At 33.9% G+C, this 20165-nt stretch overlaps 2 protein-coding genes and 1 pseudogene across 2 annotated transcripts; all 3 read left to right on the forward strand.

Moving 5' to 3' along the window:
- Positions 1–1065: 1065 nt before the first annotated feature.
- On the forward strand, positions 1066–2729 carry LOC100777677 (phenolic glucoside malonyltransferase 1-like; annotated as a pseudogene).
- Positions 2722–11740, forward strand: LOC100806028 (phenolic glucoside malonyltransferase 2). Its single transcript, XM_041017757.1, is given in 2 exon segments — positions 2722–7369; positions 10333–11740. Coding segments are annotated over 2 exon segments (1407 nt in total). The 5' UTR covers positions 2722–6715; the 3' UTR covers positions 11086–11740.
- Positions 11741–17661: 5921 nt separating this feature from the next.
- Positions 17662–19889, forward strand: LOC100807091 (transcription factor TCP13). Its single transcript, XM_003530398.5, has 2 exons — positions 17662–17886; positions 18458–19889. The coding sequence occupies exon 2, from the start codon at positions 18616–18618 to the stop codon at positions 19681–19683; it is 1068 nt and encodes a 355-aa protein (XP_003530446.1). The 5' UTR covers positions 17662–17886; positions 18458–18615; the 3' UTR covers positions 19684–19889.
- Positions 19890–20165: the final 276 nt, after the last annotated feature.

Genomic DNA, 20165 nt, shown 5'->3' on the forward strand with positions numbered 1-20165 from the left:
AAATTAAATTGAATCCTTTCATATAAAAGTATTTCATATATATATATATATATATATATATATATATATATATATATATATATATATATATATATATATTAAAAAGTAGACACATAGTTTTAATAAATTTTAAAATGATATATCATATTTTTTTTGTTTAATTTACTCTTATATTGTTATTTATCATTTAATTTATTTTTAAAATAATTACAGAACATAAATATTTATACACAAAATAACATGATAAAAATATTTTAGTAATTATAATATATATTTCAAAGGAAAAAAATAATTTAACAAAACGCATGTCTTAATTATTCTCGAAAATATTAAAAATATTTTAATCTAATTTTTAGTTAATCAAATATAATTTTATTCCTCAAAATAATATTTTCTAAGATTAAAAAAGTTGTCCCTCTAATATCTAATAATATATTCTTTCCGGCTTGCCGTCTGAGATCGATGTACCCAATGAACAAAACAACAACAAAATTTTAATCACCCATGACGTCATTAGTATACACATTAAGAAAAAAAATATAATCATTTTTTTTTTCTCTCTTTTATCACTTTTTTTAAAAAAAAAATCTTTTTAAACATGTGACGTATTATATCCATGAATATTACTCTCATTTTTTCTTTTTAGAAAAATATAAATATTGTCTCATTTTAGAGTGAATCTAAATGGTAAAAAAACGAGAAAGGAAAACAAATAGATATAGTAAGTAATAAATTAAAAAAAAATTAACAAAAATGAGAGAGAAAACAAAAGAAATAAATGAATATACACCATAGTTTGAGATATCATTTTTTCTTGATATTATTATCTCTTTCTTTCTTTTTTTTTAAGATAATTTTCTCTTTCTTTCTTGTTTTTAGATAAATCTCTCTCTCTTCCTTTCAATATACACACACCATAATTTTGAGATTTTCTAAAATTTGCAATCAGTATACTCACCAACATACAGTGAAAGACATACAATACAGAGATGGACCTCACTTAAATCTTAAATGAGTATGCAATAAAGCCTCACCCAATATTTTTTTTCTCACGAGTACCACAAGTACTATATCTAACAATTGAAAAACGCAAACACTTGCTCTGCTTCCATATCATGGGTTCTCACAACATCAAAATCCAGTACCACTCAAGGGTTTCCCCTCCCTCAGCAACACAAACATCACTCTCTCTTACTTTCTTCGATCTTTTCTGGCTCAGGTTCCACCCCGTGGAACGCATCTTCTTCTACACCCTCCCTACACCCCAATCAAACCCATCCATTTTCTATTCCAAAATCGTTCCAAAGCTCAAAACCTCTCTCTCTCACACCCTCCAACACTTTCCCCCTCTCGCCGGCAACGTCGTTTGGCCTAATGATTCCCCAAACCCCATCGTTCAATACACTCCAGGCAACTCCGTTTCATTTGTGGTAGCAGAATCCGAAGCTGATTTCAACCACGTGCTTGATAACTCACCCCACCAAGCATCGGAGTCTCGTTCTTTGGTGCCCCACTAGGATTCATCGGATTCTCATGCCTCTATTGTCTCTCTTCAAATCACTCTGTTCCCCAACAGAGGATTCAGCATAGGAATCAGCACCCACCATTCCGTTCTTGATGGTAAATCTTCAACTCTTTTCATCAAAGCTTGGTCTTCTTTATGCCAAACCAACGATGATGAGTCTTCAGAGTCATCATCACCATCTTTGGCACCAAAGTTGGTTCCTTTCTTTAACAGATCAGTCATCAGAACCCCAAGGGAGTTGGGACTTAACTTCCCAACCAATTGGACCGAGGCCTTAACCAAATTGTTCCCTACTGGAAACAGCGACGGGAGATGCTTGAAGCTACTACCTTTCCCTCCAAGACTCGAGGATGAGGTTCGAGCCAGGTTCGTGCTCACAGGAGCAGATTTGGAGAAGTTAAGGAAAGGTGTCTTGTCCAAATGGGACATCGTTGAAAGAGGAACAGAATCAGAGGCACCTAGGTTGTCGTCCTTTGTTCTCACATGTGCTTATGCGGTAGTTTGCATTGCTAAGGCCATTCATGGAGTTGAAAAGGAGAAAGAGAAGTTTGCTTTTGCATTCACGGTGGATTGCAGGGCCAGGTTGGAGCCTCCAATCCCTGAGAACTATTTCGGCAACTGTGTGTGGGGTAATTTGGTGGATGCTGACCCACTAGACTTCATAAAGGAAGAAGCTTTTGGTATTGTTGCAAAGAGTATTCATAGTAAAATAAAAGAGATGTTAGATAAGGGGATTTTTCATGGGGCGGATAGTTCGTTTTCTAAATACGAGTCTATGGCAAAGGAGAAAGTTGAAGTCTTTGCAATTGCTGGGTCTAATCGATTTGGAGTTTATGGAACTGATTTTGGTTGGGGGAAGCCTGCAAAGGTCGAGATAACATCGGTGGGTAGAGGTTTAACCATTGGGCTGGCAGAGAGCAAAGATGGGAATGGTGGAGTTGAAGTGGGGCTTGTTCTGAAGAAAAATGTCATGGATCTCTTTGCTACTCTGTTTCGTCGAGGAGTGTCAGATGAGTAATTTATTTGTACCAGTATTTCTTGTTTTCATATAGATGAGTAATTTATTTGTACCAGTATTTCTTGTCTGTATGTATGAACAAAACTTTCTGCACCAGAAAAAAGTTCTAAACACTTTCCTTGTTTTTTATTGGTTTAGTTAAATAAAAACTAAGGAAGAAAAATGAATGACAGGTTTTTACTTTTTGGTGGAATGATTTATTTAATTTTTTTATTATTTTGGTCATTTATCATTAAAAAAAATTCACTTTGATTATTTATTTTTTAAATTAGTTCAAAATGATCATTTTATCCATCTAAAATAAACATCATTAATAAATTAAAAATATTAACAATTAAAAATCATCATAAAATATAATTTTTTTACCTATCATCTTTCTCCTTTTCTTCCCTCTTCTCCATCTTTCATTCTCCCTCATCTTTTATCCAACTTACAACAAAAAATCAAACACTCCCAATACTAGTCTAAGACCCAAATTTGAAACCCTGCCTCCCATACACCTCCCTATTCCATAATTATCCATTGATGTCCACTCCCAACGCTGATTCCCACATAGAGTTGCCTTGGTGTCTAACCATCATGTGTCTAACCATCATGTTCCCTCCATTGTCGACAATATCAATCTCGATCCCATGACCCTTATATTTAGCTTGGATATGATTTTTGTATTTAGTTTTAAATTTGTTCAATTTTTTTGGTTTTTCAATTTCTATGATTTCGTTATTCTTGATTTGTTAGATCTGTTTTATAATTTGTTCAAAGGAAACTCTTGAATTTGATTATTGTTGATGTTTAGATGTGGGGGAAGAGTGGTGGTTGTTTAGAGGTGTGGAGGGATCATAAAGGAGAAGTGGAAAGAGAGGGAGGAGCAAATATGAGAAAGAAAGAAAAAGAAAAAGAGATTTGGTTTTTGAATGTCGGTGCTTTGGTTGTTGAAGCCTTTGCCATTGTTGATTGGGGAGAAGAAGAAAAAAGGGAAGAGCAAGAGAAGGAAAAACAAAACTCTTACATTTCATTTTGTTAAGATTTTTAGTCGTTAATAGTTTTATTTTATTAATGATGTTAACTTTGGATAGATAAAATGATCATTTTGAACCAATTTAAAAAGATGAATTATCAAAATGAATTTTCTAAAAGATAAAAGACTAAATTGAATAAAAATATAAAATAAAAAGATCAAATAGGTCATTTGACCTAACTTTTTTGTATTTTTGTCTAAGCTATTTCTTATATTTATATATTTATTTTTTCCTTTCATCTAATTAATGTAATATTCATACAACTATAAAATATAAATATATTTTTTCTTGTACAGGATGACATAATTTTGTTACTTGTTTAACATTCATAAAAAATCATTTATAAAATATTATATGTATAAATATATTAATAATATTTTCTTTTGATTAAAAAACTAGATTTGAAAAGAAATATTAGTGTAACATTTAATATTATTAATGTAATATTTATACAAACATATAAATAAATAATTGATTTTTTTAATGAAAATAATTGATTTCTTGTACAGTATGACATTTTATTATTTAATTGAGATTTCTTAAAATTTACATTATAGAACATGATTACAAAATAATATTATTTAATGTGGAGAAAATCCTTATACAAGGAAAATGGTGTGCTGACATTTTTATGTATCAAGCACCACTCGAACATTATTAGCCCTACTCTTTGTTTGTTAATTAGAGGCATTTGAAGTAATCTTGAGGCCTGAGTTAGTGACTAACAAAAACTCTATCTGTATCACTCTGTTTTCCAAAGTGGATTAAGCCATATTACCTTCCCTCAATTTCAACCTATCAATTTGTGTAACGTATGTATCTTAAAACAAGGTCATTACAAAAGTTTTGTATTGTTTGGGGTCCATGATTAACGTGGCGAGTGACACGACACTGAGTAGTCCTCGTCAATCCTCCATCCTAGTTAGCCCTGGACCATGAGCACGGATGTTCTCTAGATGACCAACCTTAGCGTCATGTGGCTAGGTAAATAGGTCGTTATGATTTCGATACGCGAGTATTTGGCTGTCAAAGTAGTTACTTTGTTACGAAGTTGTTGCAATGCGGTTACACCTGACTAATGAGGTTGTTATGCTGTTGCAACAACCTCTCAGGCCACGATCTAGGGTTTTCACCCATCACTATAAATAATAAGGTTCTATATTCCCTTTGATTGAACTTTTACTCATATACTACTCACTCAAACACTCACTTAAGCTTCAAAGTTTTTTGTGTAGGTACCCCCTCCCCATTCCTCAGCTGGAGGATACCGACGAATTCACCACCACGAAGATCATTGGAGTCATCATTGATGGTGGTCAACTGTGACATCAAATTGGCTCCAAATTTTGGCAAGTACATTTGATGCCCACCGTGGGGCTGTGAAAAAACTCCCCCCACAGCCACCTTCACATATGTTAGCACACGATCCAGGTTAGGAGAGAGACACCCCAAAAAATTCTAACCTTACTCCTATGGCCACCATGACGGACAATGATCCACTCCGACAACTCCAAGCCCGCATCATTGAAATTGAAAGATGTCATGAGGAAGAACTCAGAAAACTGAAAGTCGATCATGATGAATTGGAGGCTCGCGTTAAACGTCCCCAAGGAGATGAACACTCCGCTTACAGGATCAACAAGCACACCCAAGAAGAGTCGTAACCCCAACAGACCAGAAACACCATGGACAACAACAACACCTCTCACACACATTGATACGAAGGGTGGCAGACCCAATGACATCCTTTGGTCGACTGAATCATGGAGGTCAACCTACCTCTAGGTCAGAAACCACTCAACCTAGAGCGTTACCACTGACCCGGACGAGCACTTGGACGTGTTCTTCATGGGGGTCAACCTTTACACTAATGACGACGTGGTCTTATGTTGAGTCTTCCCTACGTCCCTCAAGGGAGTTGCATTGACGTGGTATGAAGGACTTCCTCCCCGGTCTATTGATAGTTTTGACACCCTTGACGATCGCATCGTGTGACTTCTGTTGCCCAAGCTAGTCTATGCCAAGCATATGATGAGCCATTCTACAAATTTATGGACATATTCGGTTAGCTTGTTGTCCAAATTAGGAACCTTAATCCCGAGGTGGTGCTGCATTCTATGTTGTTGGCCCTACGACCTAGAAAATTTGCTTACAGTTTGTGCAAGAAGCCTCCAAGCAGCATAGATGAGTTACGGTAGTGAGCTAAGGGCTACATTTAGATGGAAGAAATGTAGAGATTCCAAAACAAAGTTTGACAGGCTGGAGAAAAGGACGAGAAAGGAGAAAGTAGCTCAAGGACCGACACACACAAGTTGGACAAGCAACATAGACTGGACAAGCATCAACCCCTTCAAAGGGGACCAAGGTATGGATGTTATACACCTTTGACGGAAAGTCGGGTCACCGTCCTCGAGGTTCCCATACAATTACCCCCAGTACCTCCCCCCAGGCTTGGTCTGGAAAGAACTAAGCATTGTTGGTACCACCACAACCATGGAAACAACACTAAAGACTACTAAGCTCTCAAGGGCAAGATTGAGAAACTTATACAAGCGGGTTACCTAACCCAGTTCGTGAAAAGACCCAGTAGCAACCAGGCTGAAGGACGACTTGGAGGTCACAATGAGGACCATCGCAGGGGAAGTGATAGAGGACAAGACAGAAGGGGAAACAAAACAGAAGATAGAGGGAGACCTAGGCATCACCAACAAAGACGTGAGCACCAACCCCAACAAGAGCAGGAAAATGAACCTGCTCAATAGATTAGAGGCATCTTCAACACTATGACATGCGGATTTTCCCATGGAGGACTATCCAACCAGTCCCAAAAACATCATTTCCATGTCATCAAAGATGTTGATGTCATCTAACTAATTGACCATGTAACTGGAAGGGAGAAGAGACTAGATTGTTGTACTATTGACATGTGTAGAAGTTTTGTTGACACCTATACAAAGTAACATATTAGAATTAGAACACACTCACATGATTGATAGTATAAAAAAAACTAAATCAATTTTAATCAATAAAAACATATATTTTGAAGATGTCCCCAAGTCCTGATTTACTCGAGATCGTAGAATCAAGCTAGTAGTCTTTCTCTAATTTATTTATCAGAAACAGGCAGCATTAGAGAAACAGAAAAATAAAGCCATGAAGGTGGTACAAGTTTTGAATGTAGCACCAACTTTGGAATCACACGAGTTACCAACTCAAACATTGCTTCCCCTTACCTTCTTTGACATACTATGGTTAAGGTTACCACCTATTCGATGCATATTTTTCTACCAATTTCCACACTCAACACTAATTTTCTTTGCTACCCTTCTTCCCTAACTCAAACATTCTCTTTCTCATGCACTTAGCCATTTTTTTCCTCTTGCGGGCCACCTTACTTGGTCACTCCACTCCCAAAACCCCATCATCAATTACAACAATGGTGACACTGTTTCCCTCACAGTAGCTGAATCTAACGATGATTTCAACCATCTAGCATGCACAGATCTTTGTGAAGCTAAAGAAATGCACCATCTTTTACCCCACTTGACTATATCCCATGAACAAGCTACTGTTTTAGCCTTGCAAGTCACTCTATTTCTAAACTCTGGATTATGCATTAGAATAACCTCACACTATGTTGCTTTAGATGGAAAGACTTCAATATCGTTTATCAAATCCTGGGCTTATCTTTGTAAAGAATCACAATCACCCTCTTGTTTGCCACTTGAAATGTGTCTTTTTTATGATTGTTGTTGTAAAATAAGAGTAACTCACAAAATTAAGGGAGATGAATGCACACTTTCTATTGAATGATTATATGTTTAAATACAGATTTGTTGTAACAAAAATAAGCAATAATAACTTACTTCCTAAATAATAACCAACCACTAACATAACAATAACAAACCACTAACACAACAACTACTAAGTAACAAAAATAAAATAACTAATTCTAAAAACTTGGTCAAACAATTAATAGAAAATAACAAACTAGCAAGTAAGTGTTGATACACGTTCAACACTCCTCCTTGTATTAGTGCTTGACAAGTCCAAGTTTCTCTCTTAGTAACTCAAGATTTAATGTAGTCGTATCCATGTCTATCTGAATGATTTCTTTTTCAACACACGGTGACTTTGCTTCAGTAGCTATTCATGCAGCCTCCTTGAAATTTCTTGCAGAAGTAACAACTTTCTTTTATGCTTCTAGTTCTGGGAATATTTTATCTATGAAAATAATCCTCTGCTTGAAGGATGCTATACCTTGTTGGATGCTTGAGTGCTTCTCTTTAAATCTAGAAACAACTTTATTTATCTTATTTTCTACAGTTTCTAACTTAGAGTCATTGTCTACTATCTCTGTTTGTTTCTATTAGACTAAAGCAAGAAGTTGTTCCAATTCACCAATTAACACATCCTTCCTTTTACAAAGGATCTCTTTTTCTTTTTTGTTATTTTGGATTGAATGCTCAATGGTATTATTCAATTCTAAATGAGATTTATTCATAAATTGTGATTCAATCTCCAACTCCATCTTTTTAACCTTCAAGGCTTTGGAGGATGAAAGCCATTGGTCTATTTCTTTTGAATACATTGACGATGCTCTCTTCATGGTAGAATCTGCATTATTTAAAGCATTGTTGCATAATGGTCGAGTGCGATTATGCATTGTATCTCAACAGCTGCATGATGAAAATGGCCTAATCTTTTGTGTCAGACTTCTGTATTGTTTATAGTAACTGGATAAGTTGCTTACTCCTCCTCCAATGGATCAAATGAGAAACTTTTGCCTCTCATTTTGATATTGAAAATTTCCTTGTCATTGACATCTTTAATCTAGCAGTGCTTATTTTCAAAGATGACTTTAAACCCCTTCTCAATCAATTGTCCCACACTTAGCAAGTTTTGATGAATCTCGGGTACATACAAAACATCATAAATTAATTTTGTACCTGTACAATTTTCAATGGCTACAGTTCTTTTTCCTTCAACAGTGATAAAATCACCATTACCAATTCTAACTTTTGATACCTGTGATTTGTCCAATTCTTTGAAAATTTCTTGATTGTGGGTCATGTGGTTTTGCCTCTCATTTTGATATTGAAAATTTCCTTGTCATTGACATCTTTAATCTAACAATGCTTATTTTCAAAGATGACTTTAAACCCATTCTCAATCAATTGTCCCACACTTAGTAAGTTTTGATGAATCTCGGGTACATACAAAACATCATAAATTAATTTTGTACCTGTACAACTTTCAATGACTACAATTCTTTTTTTCTTCAACAGTGATAAGATCACCATTACCAATTCTAACTTTTGATACCTGTGATTTGTTCAATTCTTTGAAAAGTTCTTGATCGTGGGTCATGTGGTTTGTACAACCACTATCCACTAGCCAACATTCACTTGAGTTGTTGCTTGTAAAACATGTTGCTACAGACAATTGCTCTTCTTCTTGTTGATATGCAACTTGAACCACATTCTTTTGTTGAAAATTGCTTTTGTAAATTCTCACATGATGTCCCAACTTGTTGCACTTTTCACACTTAACATTAGGTCTTCTACAACATTTGAAAGGAGGATGACCCACTTTGCCACAGTGCTTGCAAGGAGGAAATCCTTTGTTGTCTCCATTATTGTTGCTAGTGTTAGTTGCTGCTTCTTGGGTCTTGAAATTATTCTTCTTGTATTTCTTCCACTTGCTTTTCTCTCCTTGGTTAGTTTGCAATTTAGCTTGCAATGCTCCTTCCACAGAACCCTCAGCCCTTATTTTTGTTCTTTGCTCCTAGGCTTGTAAAGCATTTACAAGTTCTGCTAAGATAAGTTTTGACAAATCTTTAGTATTCTCCAAGGATGTAATAGTAGCCTCAAATCTTTCAGGGACAGTCACCAGTATTTTCTCAACTATTCTTGAGTTGAAAATATTAGAACTAACCAATTTTACTTTGTTAGCAATTCTAAGAAGCTTGTTAGCATACTTTTTAATTGTTTCGAACTCCTTCATTTTTTGCATCTCAAATTCTCTAACCAGATTTAGGGTTTGCATTCCTTTAATTCTTTCATCTCCTTCATATTCATTTTGGAGGAAACTCCAGATTTCATATGCTGATTTGATGGTCATGATTCTAGTAAAAATTTCTTTTGAGATAGCACCAAACAAAGTAGCTCTTGCCTTTGACTTTCTTGCTTTCCTTTCTTTTTGATTTTTTATCTAAGCCATTGTTGGATTAGTTGGTAAGGGAAGAACTTCGTAGTCTTCCTTAAAAGCTTCCTAGAGATCATTTGCCTCCAAATGTGTCTCCATTCTCACTACCCAGATTTGATAATTGTCACCATAACATCGGTGGTGCTAGTGCTATGTATGGTGTTTCAAAATCCATTTATCTGATGAATTGAAGCAAGGTGTTTAGGCTTTTTTGTGATGGGTTTCACTCAGTTCACTCACAGGTCCTTCTTAAGAAGAAGACTCTAGATACCAATCTGTTGTAAAATAAACATAATGCACAAAATTAAGGAAGATGAATGCACACTTTTTTTTATTGAATGATAATCTGTTTAAATACATATTTGTTGTATCAGAAAGAAGCAATAATAAATTATTTCCTAAATAATAATCAAACACTAACATAACAATAACAAACCACTAACATAATAGCTACTATGTAATAAAAAATAAAATAACTAATTCTAAAAACTTGGTCAAACAATTAATAGAAAATAGCAAACTAGCAGGCAACTGCTAATACATGTTCAACAACAGGAAATTAGTATCAAATAGGAGTGAAATTCATTAACGATTGGTTAAAGCATGGAGGAAGCAACAGCATAAGCCTCATGGTTTGGGATCTGCAACCTTCAGAAGATGCAAGTAGAGGCTCATCTAAGTTGTCTCGTTCAGACGTTGAAAAGCTGAAGCAAAGTGTGGTGTCCAAGAAGAAAAAGAACACAAACCTTCACTTATCAAGTTTTGTGTTATCTATTGCCTATGCATGGGTTTGCAGGGTGAGAGCTGAGGAAATTAAAAACAAAAGCGTTGCTTTGGCTCTAACTGTTGATTGTAGGTGGCGTTTGGAGCCACCTCTTCCTGCAACATACTTTGGGAACTGTGTTGGATTCAGACTTCCAATTGCTGAAACGAGAGAGTTGTTGGGGGAAGAAGGACTAGTTGTGGCTGTGGAAGCAGTGAGTGATACATTGGAAACTCTGAAGGATGGAGCAGTGAGTGGAGCAGAAAATTGGTCATCATGGTTGCTTGATGGTATGGGAGCTGAAGCTGATGTGAAGAAAATTGGTGTTGCTGGGTCACCGAGGTTTGAGGTATATAGTAGTGACTTTGGCTGGGGAAGACCAAAGAAGGTAGAGATGGTGTCTATTGAAAAAACTGCAGTGTTTGGGCTTTCAGATAGCAGAAATGGGGATGGAATTGAGATAGGTTTTGCTTCTCTTTTTGTCAATGGCCTTGAATCTCGAGTCTCTCTCAGTTTGGTTAGATCTTGTTGCTTTTCAGGAATAAAAATTTAATCTTTTGCTCTAGCATTTAGCAGCTTCTTATTTGAAATGCTCTGTTCGTGTGTAATAATAATGTGTTTGGATTGCGGTTTGAGAGACACCTTTACTAATGTATCTAACTAATGGCTATAGGTAACTAACATGCACCAAACATTTATTCATCAATAATACAATGTGAACCGATTTTCCAATGATTCTAAGACAACAAATCTACTACCTATGCAGCTTGGTAGGGAACTTACTGTTCAACCGCAGAATATTCCATATGAACATTTTGTTTGGTGACTTTGATCAATAGAAAATGCAGGCCCTGCAAATATTAGTTAGCACTTTCCAAAGAAAAAAAAGGAGAAGTAACAACATTGATGAATCGGAGAAAATGTAAGATACATTCAACAGATGTGTAACTCAAACTCACCTATAGTCATTTCACCCATGTTGTGTACTTGTTTTATCTTAGTCTTACGTTTCGAAGCACCTTCAATAACAAGGATTGGCGCCAGACAAAACTCAATGCCAATTTAAACACACTATTAGTCATGTACTGCTGTGGATTATGTAAAATGTTTTGATAATGAATTAATATTTTTGTCTTTCTTTTTTATCTTTCTTTATTTCTTATTTGATCCAGTTCTTTCTTTTCTCTTCCATTCATACAGCCTAAAATTAAATTGTATGGTTTAACTTTTTCTTTGTTGCTTCAAAATGGTTGTGATGTAGTATCTATTTAAAAACACAACGAAAAATTGTTTCTGTTGAGATATTTTTGTAAGAAATAAATGAAAATGTTGTGGAGTCTAAATAGTAACTTTGGGGTGTAAATATGAATGCCAACTAGCCCAACTCTCATTTTCTTTATGAACTATGGGTATAATATATCTTACTTTTTTTTGTGGAAAAAATCACATCATAATCTTTAAATTTAGTGTTTTGCTCTAATTACTTTATTTCTTTGCTTTCATATCCTTTAGCTTCAAGTCTAATCTTTCCTTTAACTCTCCCTAAGGCAAGGTTGTTTCATCCTTTGTTTTTGTAATTCCTTCTTAATAGGTCCCAATATTCCATTGATCAATGTCCAAAAGATTGGGATTGTCGTACTATTGATGCTTCAAATAATCAGCCCTTTTCAAATCTCTAATTCCAATTGTTTGAAACTAATAATAAAGACAACCGAGTGCGCGTAGATCAACTTAAGATAGTCTGAATTTTTCTTATTTAACTAGAGAATTTTGAGTTTGAATTTAAGATAATAATTTTTTAAATTCTTCTTCGGCTCAAACACAATTTTTAGTATCTGTGGTCTAGAAAAAATTTAATAATAATAAAGCAATATATTTTAAGAGAATAAAAATATTCAATTAAAAGATAACTGACTTTTTTTTATCACTGCGCCACCACACAGAATGTGAGCCAGATACAATACGAAAAACAAACCCAAAAGTAGAAAGACAGTCCAGTGACTTTGTTAACCTATAACCCTAGCTAATTCCTATTTAATACTGTAGAAATTTCTTAACGGGAGGATTAAATAAACAAATAAAACAAATACCAGTACCAATCAACTTCAAAAAACAGTTCTTATACAGCTAAAGGAATCACTTTAAATTGTAATTAGAATTACATTAGTATAGTATATTAAATTAATTAACAAACTAATACAAGAAAACTTTATCCGTAAACATTGATAAAAACGAGAGGACAAAGCTAAGGGCATGCCTATGCTCCGACAAAGTAATTTATCGAAGACAAAACATTGCAAAGAGCCAAAGACATGCAGTGACACATATCCCAACAAAGCATCAGTTACGTCTTCACTCTTCTGTGTTCTACTCATAAATATTCAATCTCAAGAGAGACAAGACCTGCCGTTTTTTCTTTCCTCTTCGTTGGATAAAATTTCTTTTGGATATATATTGAAAAAAAAAATCTTTTGGATTATCTGTTTGCATTCTGCGTAAAACGCTACTATAGCAGTGTTTGCATGGGCAGCATGGCAGTATGGCACATATAACTGTTGAAGTTTAATTACAGTAGTATTTTTTGGTACAAAAATTTGTTCATTTAGATACTTAATTATCTCCAAGCTCTAGTGCATTTAGTCTTCCTATTACAAAGTTCTGTAAAAGGCTCCTGATGAAAATTTTTATGTTAACTAATTACACTTTGGAAGCCTTTTGAGTTTCATATATTTAGTATTATAACTTTTATGAAAATTATTAATTAATTTTATGATAGATTTCTTTTTTTATTTTATTTTTCAAAAGAAATAAAGATGAATTCATTGTTAAGGATAGAATTAAAAAATAAATATTCATTAATAATACTTTTCAGCATGTACGTTGAACCATTGTCCCTGATTATTGGAAAAACTGAGGAAATAAATATTGATGAGATTTTCACTAATAAATCTTGAATAAATTATATAAATAAATTTGACATCACATTACAATAAAAAATCTTAAATCTTTAGACTTGTGAGTTTTTTTACTTATATGATATTCAAATTTTTTATTTTTATCAGACTTTACTTTCACATTTAGATTCTAATGTGTTAAATTTGTGGTTTACTTTGGAGAATATATTTTAAATTCCCGATCTCTTAATCTTTTATGCCCATTGTACGTATTAATGTGCTCCTCTTAAAATTTTGTCACTTTAAATCTTTGTACAATAATTTTTAAAAAAATATTATTTCTCTTCAAATTTAAATAGAAAATTAACTATGAAACTAAAATTACTTTTTTCTTGGAACTAAGTATTTTAATAATCTCTTAAAAATAAAATATCCTAATTTTATAACGCTTTTGAGAAAGTGAACAAAAGAAGAATAAAGTTTATTTATAAAAAAAAAACAAACAATGAAGATTTTTCTTGATACTGTAAAATGATAAATAATTTAGAATTATTTTTGTTAAACTGATAATTATTTCAAAATAGGGGAAGTATATGATATCTTTTATAAATCCCTCGAATCAAGAGTAAATTAATTTGGAGTCTAGCATAATGTTACCTCTACTTTAAGACTCAGTGCTGCTTTCGTTCTTACCGATTGGTAATGGAACAGATCTTATCTTTTCATACGGAATGCTTTCGCATTCAATGTCCTAATCGTATATAGTCACCGTTTGTTTATAATTAATTTGACTTAATTAATTGTGTTTTTGGCATTTCCCTATAATATATCCTTATAGTCACCATGATTAGGACGCGTACGTGATTCTTTAGAGATATGATATAGCGATTGCCATTCGAATTGAAAATTTTGTAATGTAATTGGAGTGGCGGTGCCTTGGTCCATGTGGTTTGGCAACTGTTGTTTCATGGATGTTACTGTCCCATGTTGGATTAATTCTTGGGGCCAGTCCCTCTCACCCAACAATATAGGACCTCAAGTTTTTTTCTTTTTTGGTGAAAATATAGGACCTCAATTTGTACCTTATAAATGGGTCATTAAAATCATAGTTAGTTGCTTCTTTTAGACTCAGAAAATGAAAACCTAGCCAAACTAGACCTTTCTTTTAGGTTTTGTATTAAATTATTACAATTAAGTTCACCTTCTGCCTGTTAATGTAAGATGAATGATATATGAATCAAGGTCTTAAATTACAGCACAGTCACTGTTTTATTCCGTCCCTTAATATTGCAAAAAACTACAGATAAAATGTGGCTATAAATTGCAGCGGTGTTGTGGTCGCAAACACCCCAAAAACCTAGAGGTTGCAGGCAAAATTGCAGTCCTAAATAGTTTTTTAAAATCTTGATATGGATATCCACACGACCACACAATACATGCATCTAATTGACTTCCTTCATTTCTCATTTATTTTTCTTCTTATTACATGAAATCATCTATATATTTACTTTTTTCTCTCTTTTTATCTCTTTCTGTCTATAGGTTTTTTTCTTGGTATATAGATTGACATATGCGTGTGTGCATGACTAATTTTTGTGGTTATAGCTACAATTGCAAATTGATCAAAACTCACAAACTATTGTTTTAAAAATCATTTAATTTTTGTGAGTTTCAACTGACATACAAAAATGAAGCTAAAACTTGACAAAGACAAAAGGATAATGTTACATCTTACAGACGGGATTGCTCCTGCTGCTTCTTCTGATGCATTCTGGCTATTCACAAAAGTGATGAGAGTGATTAGTCACGAGTTGAGTCTGACCTAGGGTTTCTGTTACAGACCTCGGGACCATTTTTTGGACCATAATTTTACCCTTACCTACAAACCAGTTATTAGTCTCTATATCATTTTTTCAGATAAAACAAGCTAGCTAGAGTTCCAGTCACTGCTTGTTCAGAGTCTCTTATAGCTTCAGACGGCTTGATGAATAACAGAGAGGAACACTCTATTACAGTTTAAAGAATGTATATATGATCCTTTTTCTTCTTTTCTCCTTTCAGAAACAAGTAGGAACTTCGTTTTTATCTTTACCTTCATCCTTTTGTTCATATTCTCTTGCCCGTTTTCTTGTTACTTCTTATCCTTTTCCTTTGTTATATTTTGTGTTTTCAAATTAATAGAAGGTATAAGTGGGATGTAAAATTAAGTTTCTTCTGGCTGCAAAACTGTATCGATAGTCTTTTATACTCCTCACCTCTTAAATGATTTAAATAACTTTAACGAAGTAAATTTGCCCTCATTTTTTTGTTGTTAATGTATGTGTCATGAAAAGGAATTAGTGTCACAGAATCATTTGTCATCATACTTTAACTAAAAATCTTAAGACTCAAGATCTTTTTTTTATTTATATGATGTTTAATTGTTTCACTTTTACTTGATATAAGATTTCACTTTATATTTATACTCCAACATTAATTAAGAACTTCTGCATAACCATAGTTTTATCAACCATTGAGCTTGATTATCATATATATATATATATATATATATATATATATATATATATATATATTCATTAAAGAGAAATCAGGCTAGTTTGCAGCATTTTCCAGGGTTTCTACTTGTTTGTTCGTATCAATTTATCCACGTTAAACAATGACAAAGAAAATTCTGATAAACTTTTACCACTGAAACAGAAATGTTTTTATGGGGGGCAATTTTAGGGTTTTGAATTGATGGGTGAAAGAATATATTTGAAGTCTTTTCCAAATGAACAAGAGAAGAAACTTGGCTTACGTTTCTGCATCACTCACACACACATGATTAATTGACTTTCTTTTGAAGAAAGCATGCGCCATGGTCAGTGTCATCTCAATGAAAAGCCTCAACTTGCCTCCCATGCATATCTCTCTGCAAAAGTTGTGTGGTCCTGTGTTGTGCTCAGTGAGTGTACGTTTTCAAAAGGTATCATAACACAATTGGTCCCTCACCTACCAGTACCTTTCCCTTCTCCGAAGTAGTTATCATACACATAGACTTGACAATGCCCTTGGACAAGTCTCGCCATTAGTTATCTAAACTGGATTTCTCTGTTTGTCTTCTAAATCCTCTTCATATGATGCCTTATTGTTTCTGTTTTGTCTCATTTATTTATTTACCTTTTTATTCTTGAGCCAGGAAGAATTAAAAGCCCAAAATAACTGAAAAAAGAAACCAGTAAATTTATAAGCCCAAGAAAACTGATCGATTAAGTGAAATCATTAAGGATTACATGTCAACAATGATTAGTTTTATACTAAATCATTATGATGCTATTTCTTTTCAGGGAATTTTGGTTAGAAGAAGCCAATGACTAATGTTTGGAAATTCATTCGCATCACTACAAAAATTCCTACTTTTCAAAGCATAAAAAATAGGAAGCAATAAATTATCTTTTTTTATTGAATTATTTGACTAAAAACCAAAAACACAGTGATTCTTCCGAATATTAAAATCCATTTTAAGAGGTTAATCTAACCTTATTCATTCTTGTATAACTTACTACTCTTAGTAAAATAAAGCTTGGTCGTTATGCAATTTTTTGTCCAAAATTTGATTGATCAATGAGTTGATGCTCTCATGTCCTTTGAAAGCTTTTCATGTTGAAGAGTCTAAGAATACGTCTGTAGAAAACTTCTTATATATTAATAAATTAAGAAATTCAGATATTAGTTAACAAAGACTGCTCTTAATAAGAACAACATTATCCTTGATGCTGTTTAGGGTTGTTGTTTCCGTAGATCCCCATGTGATATGCTCAGTCACAAAACCTGTTGTAGTTGTCGATAAAGTGTAACCCCTGCCGGTTTTCGAAGCGTGTAGAAATGGTCCCCTTTCGAGGTTATTAACTGTATTAATTCAGATAAGCCTTCTGTAACATTTTTAAAATTTAAGACCCAAACATATATGGAGAGAAGAATCTTTTGTACAGAAGTCAAGCCTCTTTCCTTTATAACAAACCCTACCTTTAACACTTTTAGCTACCAGAAAATATTAAAGTAATTGTAACTATATGTAATCAATTAATGTTTGACAAAGTTGTTTAATTTCCCCAAGGTTTGTGAGAACAAAATATCAGGATATATAAACCATACATTACTACTTATGTAAAGGGAATGATTGGCCATTATGCCTAACCATAAAAAGATAAGACTTAGACTACCATATTTATTTGACCAATTGGGATGTGTGGCACGTGGCAAACTATGCGCCATTGCTTTTTCTTTCGTGCGGCGTGGTTAGTTCAATTCTGGCATCTTCCTTTTCCAAGCTGCGGACTCCAACTTCTCACTAAGTTTATTAGGTGCAATCAAAGCCAAGTCAAGCACAATTAGAAACTTCAAATTTTGTTCTACCTTGGTATGCAAAAGCACAGTGCAAACTTCCTCCTTCTACCTTGGGGTGTTTAGTATAAAAAGTGGTAGGTGTTCATGTGAGTTTGCCAGATATTATCAACTATAACTAGGATTTGTATTAAATTTGGATTTTTATATTCAAGATTAATTGCATGTTTCGCAAGTGAACTCAATTGAATATTTTATATTATTGTTAAATAGTTGCATTATTGTCCCTGTAAGTTTAATTACATCCTTTCCTGACTATGATGCAGCCTTTTGCTGCAGTTTTCTTTAATGTCTATATGATAGATATATACCCATGCTTCTAATTTCTAAATGATTCTAGAGCTTTTTAATGTATAACTGCATTAGATTTTGATTATTTTCAGTACTTTATAATAATATTCTTAAATCCCCTAAAAATCACAATTGAACTATATGATATTATTTAATAATAGTATCCATTAGTTGTTGCAAGTCAACGATCTATGTCATGAAGTCATCTCGTCTGTTCTTCATACATCCACTTCCAAAGGGAAACAATATGAATTTTAAATATTAATCGATTTGATTCACCTTTAAATTTGATTAAATTTCATGAAGAAGCAACTTCCTCCTATTTCGTTTTTTTTTATTTAATGTGTTTCTATGCAGATTCCTAGGATCGTGATACAGCCAGTCGTAAATCCAAACAATGGACTTAAAACTTAGCAGTTTCATTGTTGACGGTACTGTGGAACAGAATTTTGAAAACCACAAAGTGGAAGGACAAAACTCAGCACCTAGCAACAAACAATGAGAGACATAAGATCATGATTAAGAGCCAAAAAGAAGCAGATTTTCAATTAAAACAGGAGGGTCTTTCTCAATCAATTAATGATCCTGAAAAGGCAAAGGCTACATCAAGCTCAGTAGCACAATGGCCAAGATTGAAGGATCCAAGGATTGTTCGAGTATCCAGAGCCTTTGGAGGAAAAGACAGGCATAGCAAGGTTTGCACTATAAGAGGGTTAAGAGACAGACGGGTGAGGCTATCAGTACCAACTGCCATCCAACTCTATGATCTTCAAGATAGGCTAGGGCTCAGTCAACCTAGCAAGGTTGTTGATTGGTTGCTCAATGCAGCTAAGCATGAAATTGATGAACTTCCACCACTTCCCATTATTCCTTCAGTGAATAACTTCACCCTTGGTTATCCATCTGCTGTTACTTCTAATGAAGCTACCACCTCAAATTCTCAGCCTAATGAGCAACTTCTTAATATCAACAGAAGCATTCAATGGGAAGATTCAAACCATAATTCTACATGGAAATTAAAGGCTAAAGAAGTTTCAGGAGAAATGGTTAGCACTGATAAACCAAATTGGATAAGTAGAAGTCAAGAGGATAAGCAAGGAAGCAATAATCAAGGACCTAGCACACATGTTATACCAAATATTAATCTCTTACCAAGAGCAAATCTTAATCATCCTTCATTCTTGGGCTTGCTGAATACTATGCCACATGGTTACCGATGGGAACATTCTGCTGGTGATGTTTCTCATCCGTTGGGCAACAATGAATTATCAAACCTAACAGATATACACAACAATATTAACGTTGTACCTTTCCCAACATCATCATTGTCTTTATCAACTGGGAATTCTCAAATTATGCTATGTCCTCCAGGAGCAACGCAACCATATTTCCCTTCACATGTTACAGCAATGGACATGGATCCGAGGCAAATCAACCACTATCAGATGTTGAGTTCAGGTTCTGAAAATCCATTGGCGAATTCTCTCAATCATTCTTTCAGCCTGGCTATGATGGCTCATAAACCTCTTCTTTCACCCAACAGCAGCAAGAGCCCCTCTCACAAAGACCAAGATTTTCCTTAATTCCAAGTGATACACAAAATACAAAGTTTGTCTCAATTCTCCTCCTCTTACAATATGCATGGATCATGAAGACTACGAGAAGCTTCTTCAATTACAAGATATTCCACATTACCACGGGTTTGAATAATCATTTTGTTTGTGAATGCATGTTTGGATTTCCTTCTATTTTTTTTAATTATATAGGTAACCCTTAAATTTTCCCTTCAGTTTTTTCAGTTTATATATTCCACGAAACGATCTAACATGAATGGCTTTCTAAGGGTATTTTGTAAGAACTATCCTCTAAGTGACAATGAATAGCTTAAGAACTCCAAGAGAATGCATATATTGTGCAAATCTTTTACTCTTATATACGGCGAGAATTGTTCTACTTGGGTTATGTTAAAGGAGTTGGATTTTAGAGGGAAACAAAAGAGAGAAGACAATTTTTTCATTTAACATAAGTATGCCTTATCTTTTTAAAACTAAAGACATTAAATAAT

Source organism: Glycine max, chromosome 8 (assembly GCF_000004515.6).
Source record: "Glycine max cultivar Williams 82 chromosome 8, Glycine_max_v4.0, whole genome shotgun sequence".
Classification (NCBI taxonomy): Eukaryota; Viridiplantae; Streptophyta; class Magnoliopsida; order Fabales; family Fabaceae; genus Glycine; species Glycine max.